The 18824-nt window shown below is 33.3% G+C and overlaps 1 protein-coding gene across 3 annotated transcripts in view; it reads left to right on the top strand.

Moving 5' to 3' along the window:
* Positions 1 to 18824, top strand: part of LOC146538793 (Ig-like and fibronectin type-III domain-containing protein 2) — a 119603-nt gene that overhangs the window by 78026 nt on the left and 22753 nt on the right. For all 3 annotated transcript variants that reach the window (XM_085186159.1, XM_085186160.1, XM_085186158.1), the window contains 3 exons: positions 4177 to 4243; positions 18127 to 18375; positions 18541 to 18687. In XM_085186159.1, coding sequence (XP_085042285.1) covers positions 4177 to 4243; positions 18127 to 18375; positions 18541 to 18687 — 463 coding nt within the window. The remainder of the gene's footprint in view (positions 1 to 4176; positions 4244 to 18126; positions 18376 to 18540; positions 18688 to 18824) is intronic.

Below are 18824 nucleotides of genomic sequence, written 5' to 3'. Positions count from 1 at the left end.
ACTTCCCATTTCAAATTTGCAACCTTCCCTCGAATTCTTTCCGGTGGCGTGAATAATTAAAAGTGAAGCCGGCAAGGCGCTCGAACAAAGCACCGGCTTTTCAAAAATATAACATTCGCTGTGGTCGTTTCAAACGGCAACCACTGTATCATCGCTTTTTTTCAGTGGTTATTAAAAATGTGTACTTAGGTTACCTTGGGTCATTTTACCTTTTGAATATCAATATTTGTTTATTAATTGTATTAGGAGACGTCATGGCGTAGTGGATAATTGGCTGTAAGCGCGACGGATGTGAGTTCGATTTGCATTTGGAGGTTCAATTTTGCCAATCAACCAGCTTGTCTCGTAAAATTGGGCATTTTTTTTACTCTTCAAAAGTATTTAGATATAGCTATGCCACTATTTAAAAGTTACCATTTTAGTTCAGAAGATAAAACTAGTGGTTGCAATTTATTTGAGTTATAGCTTTTGAGCGTACTAGGTAAACACAAATCACTTCGCCAATATCACAATATCACAGCCATATTAAATACAGAAATGGATGATTCAAAAAAACTTTAAATGGGACAGGTTATGAGTTCAATTTCTCAAAACATTCAACAAACGTTCATTTCAGAAAATGGAAATATTTGAGATTTGAAATCTTAAATATTTCGATTTTCTCGCTCCGGTATCGGTAAATCGCGTGACGGTTCAGAATTTCGTGGCAAGTGGGGAACGGAAGTGTCGTAATGGGAAAGGAGTGTCTTAACACCAGGTTCCCAATTTCCCTCTAACTATCTTGCTCTGTGTCTGAAGCTAAAAAAAATCAAAATAATTCAAGTTGCATGCAGAGTTTCGATACAATGTATTGAAGATAACTAGGTAGTCCAAATTTTAATTACAAAAGTTTAACCGAACGAACCATGGCAAATTAAATAGAAGCTTGTAAAAAATACTTAATGTAAAAAAACCAACAAAAAAAAAATATCAAAATATATATTTAGTCTGTCTCGTTCCTGTATGCGTAACTCTGAAACCAAGTGAACTTCCAGCCTCTTTAAATACTAGATCCAGCTAAATCGTTTATTCATTGACCCGCACACGAACTCACCGCATATAAATGTTTTCATTTATTTTGGCTTGTGATTTTTTTATTTTCGTAACCTTAAAATACACCGGTAGGTACTTTTTATTTCTAACTTTCGTCCAAAGTGAATGATATGTTTATAGAATGTGAATGGAACAAAGAATTAAAATTGGCTTGCAATTCTATCAAAACCTTTATTCCGCCGAAATATTAGAATGGGTCAAAATAACTAAGCTGTCATGCAGCTTGTTTCTTACTCCGGAACAGTAATAGGCCATATTTGTCCATATTCATGGGTTTCTACAAATCTACCTACATATAGACTACCTCTCTGAGTACCGAATATTATCCAATATCACTTTTGCCAATAAATTGTGAATAAAAACTTTCCTTTTTCTTTACGGTTTAGCTCGCATGTGGAAGGCAATAGGCGATAGGTCTCGGTCCAGATTTGACTCACGGAACTCAACGCCGGGTTTTATCTAGCCTAAGTAGGGAAATTAAATAATTTAAATATAATCACTCCCCCGAACCTAACCCCAAACCATTGCTATCTCATTTCGCCACTAGCCATAATAAACTAGTACATTTATAAAAATATATACGATTTCATTCCATACCCGACACTTTTTGATATAACTTGTCTAAAGTTAAATTCTAACAAGCTCAATCCACAAGTTAAATTGAAGTTTCATATTATTAACAAGGTTTCACAATACAATGTTAGCAATTAAGTTGGTCCTCCTCATATAACATTCGCATGAGCGAGTCCCGATCACAGTAGGACGGCAGCGGACGGAGTATTTGATTTGCAAATTTCTTCGATGTCTCTGTGGATACTGATTTTACATCAATGAAAATTTAATTTGCTTCCTATTGGATATACAGAGTTCTATATTATTAGTTAAATATATTTGTAAAAAAGGTAATAGCAGGATAGACAGAGGGAACCTGGGAACCTAGTATTAACACACTCTGATTCTCATTAACATAATAAATCCCGACTTTCTTCTGAATTCTTGAATCATTGCGTGTTAACTGGTGAAACTAGAGATAATAGAAAAAGAAAATCCTTCTCCAGAGTAAGAAATCGAACCCATGACCCAGCGCCAGGACGGCCTCAAGAACTTATGATTTAAAATCCTTTACGAAATCATTACAAGGCTCATTTCACTTCAACGTAACAAAATCGTCAAAAGCCTAAAATCCCAACGTCTTTGTAATTGGCAAAAGTTTCAGGACAGAAATTTTACGACGCCAATTTGAAGGGCAATTAATATGTATCAATTAGTAAGTTTAATTGCTTTCACTAACTGTGATGAAATTTTCTGCCTTTTCGTGTTCATACCAGACTTGACTGACCTTTTGGACAATTATTTTATTATTTTAGGCTATTAATTGTATTGAAAATACTGATTTTTTTCCTTAAACATACTATATTTGTAGTAGTAGTACTTTTGACTATGTTGCTGTTGAGAGCTGTTTGAAAGGTATATAACCTCTGAGAGTTGTTCATATAAAGTTACGTCTGGATTTTGCAATGTAATGCTAGGCTCTGCTATTCACCGCGTACAAGTCATCTATTTATACAAGGTGTAAAAAACAGGAGAGTGTGATCTCTGAATTCCAACTATCATACAAAAATACAGAAGAAATTTCCTAATGAGAAACCTATGCTTTCTTTGTGTATACCACCAGGATTAAAGAGGAATAAAGAAACCTTATAGTTTGTAATTCAAATTTAGCTTGTCTATATTTCTAGATTAATATTATAAAACTGACAGTTTGTTTGGTAGACCGCGCTAATCTCAGGAACTGATATCCATGAGTTTGTAAAATGTGAATTTTCAAATTATTTTTGTGTCATATGTCAAACACAATTTTAAATTATTCCCATTATAATTATGACCAAAATGAGGCCACATAAAAAAAAAAGTTAGTATTCCATACAAACTCTATCCCAGTATAAAATAGTTAACCTACCCGCAATCACGTTGTAATTACGTCCTCAGAGCCATCTAGTGACTGAATTAAATACTCAACATTAAAAGCTCGTTAAAAGTGCACTTTTCTCGAAGTCCTTCCGCCGTAATTGGTAGGAATTTTTGCAACGTTTTCAAAGGATTTCCTTTAAAAAACGCTGTTACGGTATAAGCTTTGTCTTTTTTGAAGCGGTACGCCGTTATGAGCGTTTTTTTTCTTTATTTTATACAGAATTGATTGGGTGTTTAGTTTTAGTAAAATGTATGCAACGTTAGTTAGTAGCAGTAAGCTTATTTTGCTTGAACTAATTTGCTTAGTTAGCTTTAGCTTAGCTTTAGCTAAATCGGATATAAACTTCGTATTCAGCCATAATAATATACTTTTTGTGAAGTGATTTTTATTTTCTATTTTCTAAATATTTTTAACCAACTTAAAAATATAGCGTTCCTATTATAGTTCCTACGTATAGTATATTGTAATTAACAGATGTTTAAAATCTGTTATTTTTAATTACTTTTATTATATAAGTTTCTCATAAGAAAGGAACCCGACACTGCTCTTTGTCTAAATAAACAGATAAAACTAAAATTATATTGAAGTAACTAAGCGTTGCTATTCAAGTGCGATTAATAAGGTGGGTCGTTAGTAGTTGTTAGTAGCTATTTTGTTTTGAAACTTTATAAAACTTCGCATTGTCTACATTGAAATGCGGTTGTTATTCTTCTGTATATATATCAAAAAAACACAGCTTCACGCTGTATCCCGCAGCTACGGGATAAAAGCAGGGTAAGCAGAGGTCCTAGTGTTAACACACTCCGTTCCCCACTTTCTGTCGAATTCTGGAGGCATTGCGTGTTGGAGGGAGAACTCAGGGGCCGGCTTTTGACTCGACACCAGAGCGAAGAAATGGAAATATAAACGTAAATACATGACGAAATATTAGTTTACAACGAATATTAGTTTGTGTGGAAAGTGAGGAACGAAGTGTCTTATCGCTAGGTTCACTTTATCTAAATTAATATGTAATATATAAAAACAAATAATTCTCCAAAAGCTTCCTAAGTTTATTATATATAGTCTTTGTAAATTATGCGTGTACTTTATATTTATTTTCTTTGTTTCAGATGAAAGCGCTCCACATATGTTTAACTTTTAGTGCCATATTGGCTGTTACATTGGCACAGACTGAAGGTAAGATTGTAATAAATTTCTTAAATTTTTTGATATAAGTATATCTTTTATAACTAGAGATAGACGTTAAAAGATTTTTTTTTTAATTTCACGTTTCATATACTTACTCGTATATGTGAAAATGAAACGAAAGTATTATACATACGTACCTTGTATATATTAGGCTGTCGTAGCGCAGTAGGCAATGATTTCAGTTTGATTCCCACTTGGGCAAGTAATTGTTATTAAATTATATTCATTTTCCTGCTGTTAAGTAGCGTAACTCAACGCTGCGCTATAATTAATAATTTTAAAAAATTCACATATGTATATATGTAGAATATATAGTAATGTAGTAATACAAATAAAGCTCATATGTTGTATGTGTCTTTATTTGGAATAGTCTCCTAATAAAGAACATAATTGAACATAGTTGAGTGAATTTTGGGAACTGTTGGACCGATTACAAAGGGTCCTTACTCCTTTACATGATTACAGTTAATATTACTATGTTCTATAGGATTCCTTACAAATTTCAAAGAAAGGTCAATGAATATTTAAAAATTAGGGATGGGAAATGCAAAATTCCTTTATATTCCATACGTATTAATAATTTATTTTCAAATTTATATACATATTATATAGAATTCTTTTATTACTGGACTATTGGCAGTATTCATGTTAAAACTTCATGAGAACTTCAAGGGAACCTGGGAACCTAACGTTAAGACAATTCTCTTCCCTTTAAGACACTTCTGTTCCCAACTTTCTGGCGAATTCTGGAAACACTGCCTTTTGAATGGCATAACTCAATGCTGCGATTTGCTAGAGCGAGAAAAAATGAAAAAAATATATAAATATGTCATTTCGTCTTGTAGGAATCGAACCCACAACATGTCACCTTTACTGGCGCCACGACTGGCCTCTTTTTCAATATTACACTTTTCAATTAACGTTATTGAAAATAATATAGGAAACTAAAAAAAGCTCGTTGTAATCGTACTACATGTACGGATCTGACATTTTACAAGCTTTACAAAACAACAGAATGAAACTTTTTGTTTTTATTTAAAAATGGAGATGTTAAAAATGAAAGTTAATTAAAAAATTGTAGGGAGTTTATGATGGCCCGCGACTTTGTTTGCGACCCGTTTTAATTCTTGTTAGAATTTCGGTATTTTTTTTTAGTATATCGTTCCTACATACAATATATATATTGGAAGTAACGAGTACAAATAAATGTTAATTTCGAAAAAAAAAACCAATTAACTCCTTGTATTACAAATTAATGATAATTCTGTGACAATAATTTAACCCAATTTATAAAATATATAGATGTTTTCTTATGACGTTTTAACCGACTCCACAGACAATCAGTTATGTTTTACAATACAAAACAAAATTAATAATTTCAAACAACAAATAGCAGTATACAATTACTTTCTTAATAAATCCTTTGTAAACTTTATGCAGTCGTACCGAGGACATTATAGTTAGATTAATCTTCTTCACCCCGGTAACTTCTTTTCAAGCTATTTTCGCCATTGTCTTAAATAAAATTGGGATTAGTTTCGCGTAGCACAGAAATACACGGTGAAGTTCAAATTAAACACTTTGCAAGTTCATTTAAAGTATGTAGTATTCTATTTAAGCTCTTCTTGAAAACAGAATGAGAGGAAAGGTGAGTGTGGAAAAGTAAAATGGATTAGTAGAGACTGTTAATATTTTGTCATTCTTTTAAAATTAATTATATAAATCTAAACACTAATATTATACAAAGATAATTATTTTATTTTAATTTTTATTTTATTTTATTATTTTAATTATAAAGAATAAAGAATAGAAGAATAAGAAGAAAAGTAAGAAATATTATGTAAGAGTGGTAAGAGAGGCAGGAGATTTCAGTTAAGCTACTCAACGTCTCCAAATTTAGGAGGAAAGTGAGGAATGCAGTGTCCTAACACAAGTTTCGACTTTACTCTGCGGGAAAAAGCGCGAAACTGAAACTGCTAAGAAGTGTTTTCTCGCTTTTCCCCCGAGGTGGTACCATCATAATTATGTTTCTACAAACACAATTGCAACTGCAACGTACAAATTAAATCAACGGTCAAGATGATAAAACTTCCTCATTTCGCGAAGAGTTGAAAAGTTTTATTCAGAATGGAATCAATTTTGCGAATTTCATTCTCGTCTATTGCGGCTTCTTGAAAGAAATAAAACTAAGAGTATTATCCGAGTTAGGGCAGCCTTAGCTTTGTATTTGGGTAAAAGAAGGTCTTGGCTCAGTTGTGTTATTATGTAACGATGATTTTGTTCTAAATTTGTTTAGATTCAAAGTAAATTATTTTTAAGGCCAAAGGCATAAACATGCAACTCTAAACATGACAGGTAGTGGATTCTATTCCCACTCGAGGAAATTTTTTTTTTTTTTTTCATTTCCTCACTCTGGCCTTGAGTTTCACCACTTAACATACAATTTCTCTAAATATCAGCAGAAATTGGGGAACAGAAGTGTCTTAATGGGAACGGAGAGTCTTAACACAATAATTCGAATTATTTTAAGTAGTAAAAGATTCTTTCGTCGTTGAGTTTCGCTATTTAACACAAGATAGAATTCAGGTAGAAAATGTGAAGGAAATGATATCCACGATTAAAGCTAGAAGCTAATTAAGCTAAATAAAGTCCTAATCACTTTCAATTTAACTAAACGTATAACTTTTAACACTTTTCTACAAAATTAAGCTTAAAAGTTAAACCGTAGCGATTAGTAGGGCCGTCGAAAAAGGACTTATACTATAATCGCCGTTAGTAATTACACCATCTTAGATCCTTCCCATAAATGACACCTAAATCTGACCCTAAATAATTGTGAAATGGCCTGAGAGACGTTATCCCTTATAGCTAACTTCCAAAGTATTTGAGATGAGTTCAAATGATACTTAACAATAATTATCCTGACGCTGCCTCTTGGACTATAAAGTCATTTATTTTGATAAAGTATAACTAATATCGGACAATTTTTCATGTAAAATAGAAATATAAAATTTATAATAAAAGGAATATTTATAAATAATACGAGAGGACCTAATAAAACAAAGGTATAGCATCTGACTGTGAACGCGACGGTTCTGAGTTCGATTTCCACTCGGTGGCATCAATTATTTTTAACATACTATTAATAGGTCGAGCTGTAACAAGCTATGTAATAAAATCTAACAAACTGAATTTAAACTATTTGTAATAATTATATTGTCATAAAACTTGGTAGTTACATAGATTACGTGACAAACAATATTATGGTATCAACGAGCTGGTGTGATGGGAGCCAGGACCTGAATATTGAAACTCTTGAGAGTTTAGTAATTAACTAGTAATTACTTTCTCGCTCTGGTAACAAGACTAAGCCAGGCACTGCTCCAAGTTCTTCACCTTGCAAGCGATGGACCCAACGTCTACACGATCAAACCATGGAATGTTAATTTCTTCTCACGTATAAGCAACAAGATATCGGATTTGTAAATTTAATTAATAACTAATATTTACCGTATTTCGACATTTAATTATAAGTGGTCTTACTAAACTAAGACCGTGCAAAGGGGAGTAGGTTGAGTAGGAGGGCAGACCCTGGCAATAGCCGGGATTAATGCCAGGAGGAAGGAAGATCATACTAATTACTAAAAGTATTGTATACAAACATACATACGTACATATACCGGGCTAAATCTAACAATGCGTCATCCACTGATATCTCAAAGTTCGGGAGAACGTCCGCAAATACAGTTAATGGATCTATTCTTTTGATACATACAGCCAATATAACTATTTGTCGATATATATTTTAAATGAAAGTGAAAAATCACATTTTTGTGATAAAAAAAATATTGCAAATGTTCTGTTCTTCATTTAGAGAGTTCGATTTGGAGTGTCCTTTTTCTATTTTTCGCCCAATTTTCGAGACATCGTTTGTTGTGTCGTGAAACTCAATACCGTGCTTTGTCTTATTACGAGACTGAAGAAAAGAAAATAATTAATTCCCTCGAAAGGGAATCGAACTCGCAACTATTTACAAGTAACCAAAACGGTCTCTAAGCAAAAATAATAGTACAAAGTCCGTGTGTATTCAACGCAGGAGATAAGGACCAATGTATGAGTGATCTTTCATTTCTTATCACTGAAGACGACCACTCGCCAGTATCAAAGCTAGTTTGTGACGTATATAGGCTTATATATACATACATACATTTGGAATGGAGTAACTAATATATGGTTAGACTATCCATTGTGTGTTATCCCAGAGTTTTATCAAATTAAGCAGTATATTTTTATATTATTTTCATTTCATCCGTCTGGTAACGAGGCAAAGCGCGGCGTTCAGTTCCGCCAAGCAATACCTAAAGAATTCAGCAGAAAGTGGGGAACCGAAGTGACTTCATAGACACAGATTTTAAATTTAAAAAAAACTTTATACGAAACAGGCTCAAGACTAGTCATCAATTTAATTTTTCTTTTTAATTAATATCAACAAGTTTTAAAACTTAACCTGGATAAATTATGAGATATTTTTACTACCTTAAAAATAAATCAGATTTCCAAAGCAGAGATTCCCTCTAGAGTGGTTTGACTTCGTTCTTCTCTTTTTTTATTTATTAAGACATAGTATTTTGGACAAAATTCAGCAACTCTCCTTTCCTAGCAAAGAAAATTAACTGACAGTAGTATTGATAATATAAATTAATAGATTATATACTAATATTAATATATAGTATATTAAAAGATTGACGGCGTACAGTTCCGCCAGTCAACCCACAATGCCTCAAGAATTCGGCGGAACGTAGAGAACTGAAGTATCGACCACCTAGGGAATGCATTAGCTTTATTCTTGTCGCTGTGGTAACAAGACATAACGCAGGGTTAAGTTCCGCCAATCATTAACAGATTCTTCTCTGCCTTCCCTACTAGAAATAAAAAAAAACTTTAAGTAGAAACGTAATAACCGCGCTACGATAATACTTAGTAAATGAAAGCAAACCTTATACCTACTGCGAAAGTTAAAGAGACTATCCAATTAAAATTAATTGCACGACATGTTTTTTTAACACTTTTTTCTATATATACTATTTTTTATATAAACAGATCTTGTTTGTTGCGCTATCATAATTTTGTTGATATATATGTATTCAAATGCAATGTAATAAATATTCCGTAATAAGTAGGTTTACCTAAGCAAAAATAGTCTCCGTCATCAACTTTCTGTCCGAATTTAAGACATTGTCTCGTGGATTCATCACCGTGCTTGGTCTCATGCGTCTTTCCCTCTAGTTTCATAAGTGTTTAAAGTAAGTTGCTTTTGGCCATATTGCAAAAAATATTTTCAAAATCGCCAGTATGAAAGGATTGATTTAGGTTTTTTCTGCTTTCGCAAAGAAAAAAATAAAATATATAAAGAAAAAATTAAAACATTGAAGTGTTAGTTTATGTGGATGCATTAATCTCAGGAAATCGAATTGATAAGTTTTTTTTATAGATTACATCAAGCTTCAATGTAAATTGCTATAAGTGTGGTTAGAGTTTGCAAGTGTCAACTTTTAGTTAATTCCACGCGGTCGAACCCGCATGCAAAAACTAGTATGTATATAATTTCAAACCTTCGTGTGACATTCAACCGTCCTAACACCTAAGCAGACTCTATTAATATACAGGCGTACCGACGGTAAACGTCTCGCTACAAATTAATGTTTCTCAGTACTTATTGAGATACCAAACAAAATTAATTACTTGAATTTTCCTACGCAATTCAAACATTTATATAACACATTTTGGTTAAATTAAAGCTAGATAAATGTTTTTTATCTCAGCTTCACGCTGTATCCCGCATATAACGAGGGAACCTAAGGACCCACTTTCCCCACTTTCTGCCGAACCCTGGGTTGCATAATAATTCATATCCGCTATTATGAATGGAACCCACAACCACCGAGTTTACGATCTTACATCGTACTGAGGTACGATGTCCAATTTTTTTTGCTAATCCAATAAAAACATTACTGTGACCTATATCGTGTAAGCTATAGGTATTTTACCAATTCAGTACTATATTTTAACCTATTTTAAACATACGAGTATATATTCCAATAAATTATTGCGTTAAACGGTATTGGTATAAGAGGGAATAAAAATAGTCCAGCCGTATTAATCCTGCCGCGTCGAGTAATTACGTTGACATTGCAAGTTTACATAGTGCGAGAGGGAGTTGGTATTTGTGGTGTTATTGGAGTTAGGTTTTTAAACTATTTAAATTAATGTTTTTTTATAGTTTGTCTTCTTAAAAATTGAACGGGTAATCCTCTTATATATTATTGATACTATAAATTTAAGATCGAACATCGAAATAGATAAATACTAAGCTGGTTTTTATATACCTATCGTGTATTTTGATATATTTATTGAATAAAAATATATTTCTTTTAATTTTTCACCCCTTGATTGTCGTCGTTAAATAAGAGTAGGTACAACATTTATTAATATAAAACGACGCGCTTATAAAACAACATTCGTCTCTTAGTCTATTACGCCGGTACTCTAAATAAAATGATATTTACCTATATAATGAGAGTACCTATTCCACAAGAAGCAAATACGAGTTTGTATGTAGATACTTTACATAGTTGACGTCGCGTCGGGTTCTTAGACTATTCACTGTGACTTAAATATATGGCAGATTAATTTACTTTGGAACTGTTACTCGGAACGCTTCACGCTTCTAAATAATTACATTCTACATTGTTATATTGATATATTGTCTCGTGAATGTTTGAAGCAACAGCTCAGTCTGGTCCGCTTAATTAATAGAAATAATAGAAAATTAGTAACATATAAAACGCCACGTAACGGAGATTAACACTGGGTATCTTCTACTTCTGCTGCTATATAGTTAAAATAGCGTCAACCTGAAAAGAAATATGAGTAGAATTTGTATGACATAACGGTTGTGACGTCAATCAACGTTATATATGTACATATGTCTCTATTAGGTCAGAAAATAAAAAATATCTGACTAGATACTAGGTTCCTTGTGCTTCCAAAAGGTCTATTTTTAGCATGAATGTGTTTAACTTTTTAATACCGCTTCTTTCGATTCTCGCTTTTTGCCCGTAGAGTTGACAAAAAGAACCAACTGTTACCATAGGTAACGGCAAGTTTTCGAAGTTTTGCGTGTTGGGTTTTGTCTCTATATTACCAGAGCATTTTTTTTTACTTTCACGCTATATTATCCCCATAGAAAAGTAAAGAGGGGGAATCTCCATTCCCATAAAAATGTTTTCAGGAAAAAACTTCTCCCCCACTTAATAAAAAATAAATTGATACACAATTACCTCAAGCAAGAAATGAACCCACAGCTATAACGTTTACGATCTCTCCACTGAACTATCACGATTTTTATATTATACAGCCAATACCGTTATCTCCATCATAATTATCAGGAAAAACTGTCATTTACATACACTCAACACCCCTTTATAGTAGCATCGTGTGCTCAAAAAATTCCAAACGTAACAAGCTTCATACACAAACAAGTTCCGTACTTTTAACGAGATTCAACATTCGTATACTGTAAGAGATTTGTGAAAAAAACTCTCAACACTTTTATATTAGACGAATGTATTCAAAAGGTTGGTAACAACTTCCTTGCGGAGGCGTTGGAGGGTTTAAATTATAATATTCTTTCAAATAAACGAATTTAATCATAAATGTCTAGTATACAATTTTCGTTTTTATATTTGTTATTACAAAGCCTATATTTCTGTGGCATATTGGGGTGTCGGTAACATATTTGCACTTAAAAATTTACTTTGAAATATTGTAAAGTATAATTTTGTTTTGGTGTTAATATATAAATATTTATTGCGAGAGATCCGTGAGGGTCGAAAGCGGAATGGACGTCGCTTGGATTAGAACAAAGTTTGGAACAAATCTATAGAAGGGCGAGGAAAGTAATTAAAATTGTTCAAAAATTATAATTTGATATATTTTTCACATAGCAATAATATTAAAGTATTACTTTTTTTTAGAAAACGTGTTTCGAAAACCGCCCAAGAGGAGCGGATTCAAATTCAGCTTCGTTCATAATTTTTATTCTTTCTCTAAGTATTTATTTACCCCTTGAAAATAGAGAAAGAGTGTCTCAACACTAGGTTCCCAGTATTTATGTACTTCTCGAAATTTCGTCGAAAGTAGGAAATGGAGTTTGTTAACTGTAGGTTCCCTCTGCCTACACTGCAATATGCGAAAAAAAAACAAATACAATATTATTCCTTCGCCACCTGTAAAACAGCCCATACGCTACTGCAATACAAGCCGTAATAAGAAAATGAGAGCAGGTAGCAAAGACGACTCCAAACAATGCCCACTGCTCCATATCTGCCAGATGAAAGTGAAAGACACTCATCTAAGAATGTTTGCCATTTTGACGTTTTTTGCATTTTTTCCGTCGATTGCATTATAAGTACATATAGTGTTATATTTACATTTCATAAGGAATATTTGTTTTTTAATTACCCCATCCTAATGAAACAAAGCACGGTGTTGGGTTCCGCCATTCAATCATACGCAATGTTTCGAATTCGGGTGGAATGCAGTGTGGCGACTCTCCGCCACTTAAGTACGGTAAGTCTTAGTGTCAAGATATGAAGTTTTGAGGCGAAATTTAACGCCGCACATTAAAGAAAAATTGCTTATAAAGTTATTTAGGTTAAAATTCAATTACTTTGAAAGATGAATACTTTAAAATATTATAATATCATACCGACTAGCGTATTGGATAAAGAGATCTAGGTTACGCTCTATCTAAAGATGAAAACTTATGCGAATAATAACCAAATAAAAATATTATTTTACTAGAACTCAGATCTAGAAATAGAGAACTAGACACTTGAAAGCAACCTTAAGACGTTCAGACACTTTTTACGACAATGCGTATTGAGTGGCGGAGTTCAACGCCGCGTTATATGTTTTTACCAGAGTCGCTATATCTTTTTGTCACAATGAAATCAAAAAGACGAATGAAATTCTATAGAAAGAGATGTAAAGGGAAATAATATATGTTTTTTTTTATCTTTTAAGCATAAATTTCACTAGACTCACTCACTTCTCCCTAATATATAGCTTTGGTTATATCTTAAGGAGTAGGGAGTACGTTATTATTTGGGAGAGTTGTTATTATTAATACTATTATTATGTTTCTCTTTAAAGAGTTAGCTTTGTCTCTCTGTTATTTACCAGACGTTCATTTTAAACCAAAGAATTCAATATAATTTGCAAATCCTTATACAAAAGCTTAACAGGGAAGAAAACACTTCGCATATAGTCTTTCAAATCACACTCGTCAGTTTTCATTTTAAACTGAAATATTTTCTATGTTTTTCAAATTTAATCCTTATTCTAATAGTAATAAGGAAGAATGTTGTAAAAGTTATGATATCAAAGTAAGCAATTTTTCCACTCTGGATATTTCATATCTGTCTGTATTAACTTTAATCTCACTGCAATCTTATTCAAGTTGCGATTTACTTGTAAAAGCGTCGTATGACTTAAATTAGTTAAATATGTATATATTTGAGGTTTCATATTTATTTAAAAACTCTCAGATGTTATTCGATATCAGTTATGTGTAGCTGAACTTTACGTTGCATTTTATCGTAGTCATCCACCGGAAATAATTAAAATACAAAAATCTCCTGAATCGGAATCGTCGAATGTAGGGTAGGCACAAGGAGGTTAGAAACCTAGTGTTAAAACACTACGTTTTCATTAAGACACTTCCATTTCCCATTGCACCGTTATTTGTACCTTCATGCTGTATCCCGCAGAAAGCAGCCAGGCAGAGGAAACCATAAGTTAACATACTCCGGTCCCGCCGAATTTTTCGAGGTATTACCAGTTGAAGATCCTCAACTCAACGCCCGGCTTTTGCAAAGCGAATAAAATGCAAATATTAATAATTAATAATTCATTCTCCCGAATGGGGTTCGAAACCATAACGGTCGCGTTACAGTCACACCCTTGTACCACTGCACCACGATGGCCTCACTTTGTCATACAATAGGATCGTATTTCAATTATATAGGATTACTAGCGGACGCGCGCAGCTTCGCTTGCGTATTTAAGGGTGAATTCTAATAACCCATGAAACATGTGTTCAATGAAATATTTTTAAGAGTCTAAATTACAAATTTTATAAAAATCGGTGGCGATTTAAGAATTTTCGCATACAAACTTTCAACCCCTTGTTTGCAACCTTAGGGGGTGAATTCTAGAAAACCATGAAACATGTGTTTAATTATATACGTTTAAGAGTCTGAATTTCAAATTTTATAAAAATTGGTGACGATTTAAAAAAAACCTATACAAACTTTCAACCCCTTATTTGCACCCTTAGGGAGAGAATTCTAGAAAACAATGAAACACGTATTCAATTAAATGCTTTTAAAAATCTAAATTTCAAATTTTATAAAAATCGGTGCTGATTTAATTTTTTTTCCATACAAACTTTCAACCCCTATTTCTCCCCTTTAGGGTTAAAATTTTTCAAAATCCCTTCTTAGTGGATGTCCAGATTACGAAAGTAAACATCTGTCCAAATTTCACGTTTCTACCATCAGCGGTTACGGCTGTGCGTGCGTCTTACCTCAGTCAGTGAGGACAAGTCCTTTTATACTCGTATATATAGAAGATATTATCACAATAGGATTGTATTCTATACGCAATGGTGGAGTAAATTGCAGATGATTTTGAGGACGCTGGTTACGGGTTCAATTCCCACTCGTGGGTATATGTTACTTTCATTTCCTCGTTCCATTAACAAGATGAACTGCTGAATTGGGTTCCACTACTCGACATGCAGTGTACCAAAAATAAGAACTAACAGAATATCTTAACACCATGTTCTCAAAATGAATTATGGCTATCTCCATAGAGACTACGATGCAATTTGCACGAATTTCAATTTACATTTATATATTTCCTTTAGCCATAAATATAAAAATATATACAAAAAACCTTACAAAAAATAAAACGTAACAAAAGTTTAAGCCCTTGCCAACCTCAATCGTTTTCACGTCGAGAGCAGAAATTTAAGAACTTTTACACATGATTTTTTTTTAAAATCCTGCTCTTATATTGAGTCAATAAAACCATGAGGTTCTCGATATAAATGGTCAGACTCAATTACAACGCCAATCGAATCAATAACTAAGCTTTAATCCCTCCAGGGGAATATTGAATTTCAGGAAGCTTCTATAGACTGTACGAATGTTTTCAGTTACCGTTTATTTTTGCCATTTTACTGTTTTTTTTTCTCTGCATGAAAATTAGAAGCCTTAGGGACTGTAGGGAAGCACTGAGGCCGAGGTGATGCAGAGGCACAAGCGTGTAACTGGGAACACGCTAGGTTGTGGGTTCGATTCCCATTTGTTTTCCTCGCTTCGGTAACGAGGCAAAAGTGTTCTTAGGTTCTTTCTGCCTACCATACCACTATATATGGAATACAGCGGGAAGTTAAAAAATCTATATACCTCTTTAGAAAACTCTGTCGTCAGATTGGCTGACAGACGACAAATAACACTGAAAGGCGGTAAATATAGGTTCGTTGGGGAGTGTAGAGGATCACTGTGAGAGAATCTCAAGAAACGAAAGTCCTAAAAAATGAGAAAAACAGAATTTTATATTTTAGAACTACGCAAATGAAGTCGCCGACTACGACTCATCTTAAACTAAAAAGATAGAAAATAAACCAACCGTTTCTCACTAAATGTATCAATCACTCAGCAGAAAGCAGAAAATCAAGGGAAATTGAATTTGGGAACAATATAACAGTTTGGGTCGCATCATAAAAAAAGCTGTTATCATACAGATTGATTTTCCACAGGATATGTGGCCGAGAGCTCAATTTGCGTCGATTCCTTCATCCAGGGCCTGTCAAGTGAACTCTGCGCTGAATTTCAATGAAGTTTTCATATGTGGGGTAGTATTGGAAGCGATTGAATAATAAAAGGAAATCGTTTTGTATTATAAAATATTAATGAGATTTTCATAGAAATTGGAGAATATAAAGTGTTAGTTTTGTACTTACATATAAATTACATATATCTAAACATATACAATTACCGCAAGTACCGAAATAGGAAGTACCAAGTACGGAGTAAAAAGAGAGAACACAGTGAGTGACTAATCACTTTGTCCTCTACTTTAGATATTAAAGATCCTATCGATCAGACACGTCTCAGCTGAGCCAAAATATTTTTTTCTTTTTATATACTAACCAGACCAACCGCTAACACTCGCGCCCTACAAAATGTATTCACATTTATATTCGCAGAGCAACCACGAAGGGTTCGGACGACCTTTTTATCGGAGGTGTATCTGCAGGTTAGAATTGCTTTTTAAGCCGGTGCCTTAAACTTTGATCATTCAACTTTGTTAGTAGCTTAAATAATAAAATGTAGCTACATAGACTCAGTGGTGGAGTTTTTCAAATTTTTGGGCATATACATCCATTTTATTTCAATTGTCACGTGACTCTATTGACCGTTGAAATTAACAAAAATAAGTTTGAATTGGTTTGTTTCTGTAATATTTCAGAATATTCCCTCAAGTAGGGTTATACTTACAACCATCGCGGTTACCTTCATACATTGAGCTACGACGGCATCTATATAATAATATGTAAACCTACCAAACTCCCACTGACACAAGTCTGACAAGATCAAACGTTATTTCATAAAACAATCCCACAGGAAATCAGAGATGGAAGTTTATTTTGAAAACTATAATATTTTGACACGATCATTGTAGATTCGATTCTTTCTCAGGGGATTATATTTAAATTACTTTCTTGTCAGTGTTTTATATGAGACAAAAATAGGGAAGAACTTGCAGAATGAAGTCTGAAGTTGCTACTTATAGTGATATATCACTACTGTTATCAATTGGTTTTATTTACATATACCCTATGTAATGGTAATTGCTTCTCAATAAAATATAACTTTAAACATTCTATATAAATATTGAGGTCGCCGTGGCGCAGCGGCACAAGGGTGTGACTGTAACGCGGCGGTTGTGGGTTCGATCCCCACTCAAGGAAGTGAAATATTTATTTACTTTTATATTTCCATTTCTTGGCTCTGGTGTTAAGTTAAGGCAAAGCGCGGCGTTAAGTTCTGCCCCTCAACACGCAATGCCTCTAGAATTCGGCAGACTTAAGACTTTAGATATTACTTAACAACACGAGTGAAATAGTTATCGAACCTAGTTATCTTGTAAATGCTTTCATTAGATACTTTAATTTCAATCACAATCTACTGAAATATATCCAAACTACTTCAATTACTAATTTTAATTCCAACAATTGAAATTAAGTAGTACTCAATAAGTAATTAACTCTATAATAATATTATTTGTATTGAAATTAAAATAATGAACCTATAAATAGGCTCTTTAATCTAATGCAATAAAACTATTCTCATAATATATATTATGTGATTGCTGAATATTATTCAATTATAATTTAAACGACCTAGATGGAAGCGATTTATACGTGTTTCTATTAAAAGTTAATTAATTAATTTCATGCTCTGGTAACAAGACAGGGCGTAGTTTTGAGTTCTGCTCAATGTCTTGAAAATTGAACAGAAAGCGCAGGCCTTTCCTATATACCTACCCTGCTATATCCGTGATACAGCGCGTAGCTATTTGTATTTGAAGTTACTTAGGACTTCGCCCCCTAATCGCTTCACTTGTCAATACTTGCATGTGACCGAGATAAACAAGCTTTTTCTTTTTCTTTTAAAATTTTATACAGTCGAAATTTGTTTCATTATATTTTTATTAAATAATAGCAATTGTTACAGCTACTAAAGACACATCAGGGAAAGGCAGTTCAGGTAACCAAGAAGATGAAGACTCCAAAGAAGCATGGATGAGAGCACCAGGGAGTGGAGTAGCTACAAAAAGTGGGGAAGATGCTTTACTGACTTGCGTAGTTCTGGGGGCGAGAGGTAAACCAGTATTATGGAAGAGGGCCAGAGACCTCCAGGTCTTGACTGCTGGTGGTGTAAGAGTGACGAGAGATGAAAGGATCCAGGTCTTACATGATGATTGTAAGTAATAAAAGCTCACAGTTTAAAGTTTACTCAAAGAATATAAAAATTCGTTAGGTTAACACTAGTATTAGTACAGGCATTGTTTTGAAATGATTCATATTTGACAACAAAATAATTATTAAACTGTATTATATAATTCATTAATGTTTTATCTCTTATCAGCGGAAGAACCTTTACAAGGACCAGGTATAAGTAAAGGAGGAGACGTGTGGGCTCTCGTTATAAAGAATGTGAAGCCGTCTGACGCTGGGTTGTATATGTGCGAGTTAAACACCGAACCACCAGTTAGAAGTTTCCATAAATTAACCGGTAAGTCATCAGCAGTTGGCGAACTGTAAAAAAATAGATAGTAAGCTGACGTATTCCTAAAGTTTCTTTTTACCTTTTCTAAAAAGAAGAAAGGCCTGAAGATAAAAGATGATGATTTGGAATTTACTATATGTTCG

This window comes from Heliconius melpomene, chromosome 5 (genome assembly GCF_056956725.1).
Source record: "Heliconius melpomene rosina isolate 202511_hmr_F chromosome 5, ASM5695672v1, whole genome shotgun sequence".
Taxonomy (NCBI): Eukaryota; Metazoa; Arthropoda; class Insecta; order Lepidoptera; family Nymphalidae; genus Heliconius; species Heliconius melpomene.
Note: the sequence above shows the minus strand (reverse complement) of the source record. Positions and strands in the feature narration are given on the sequence as shown.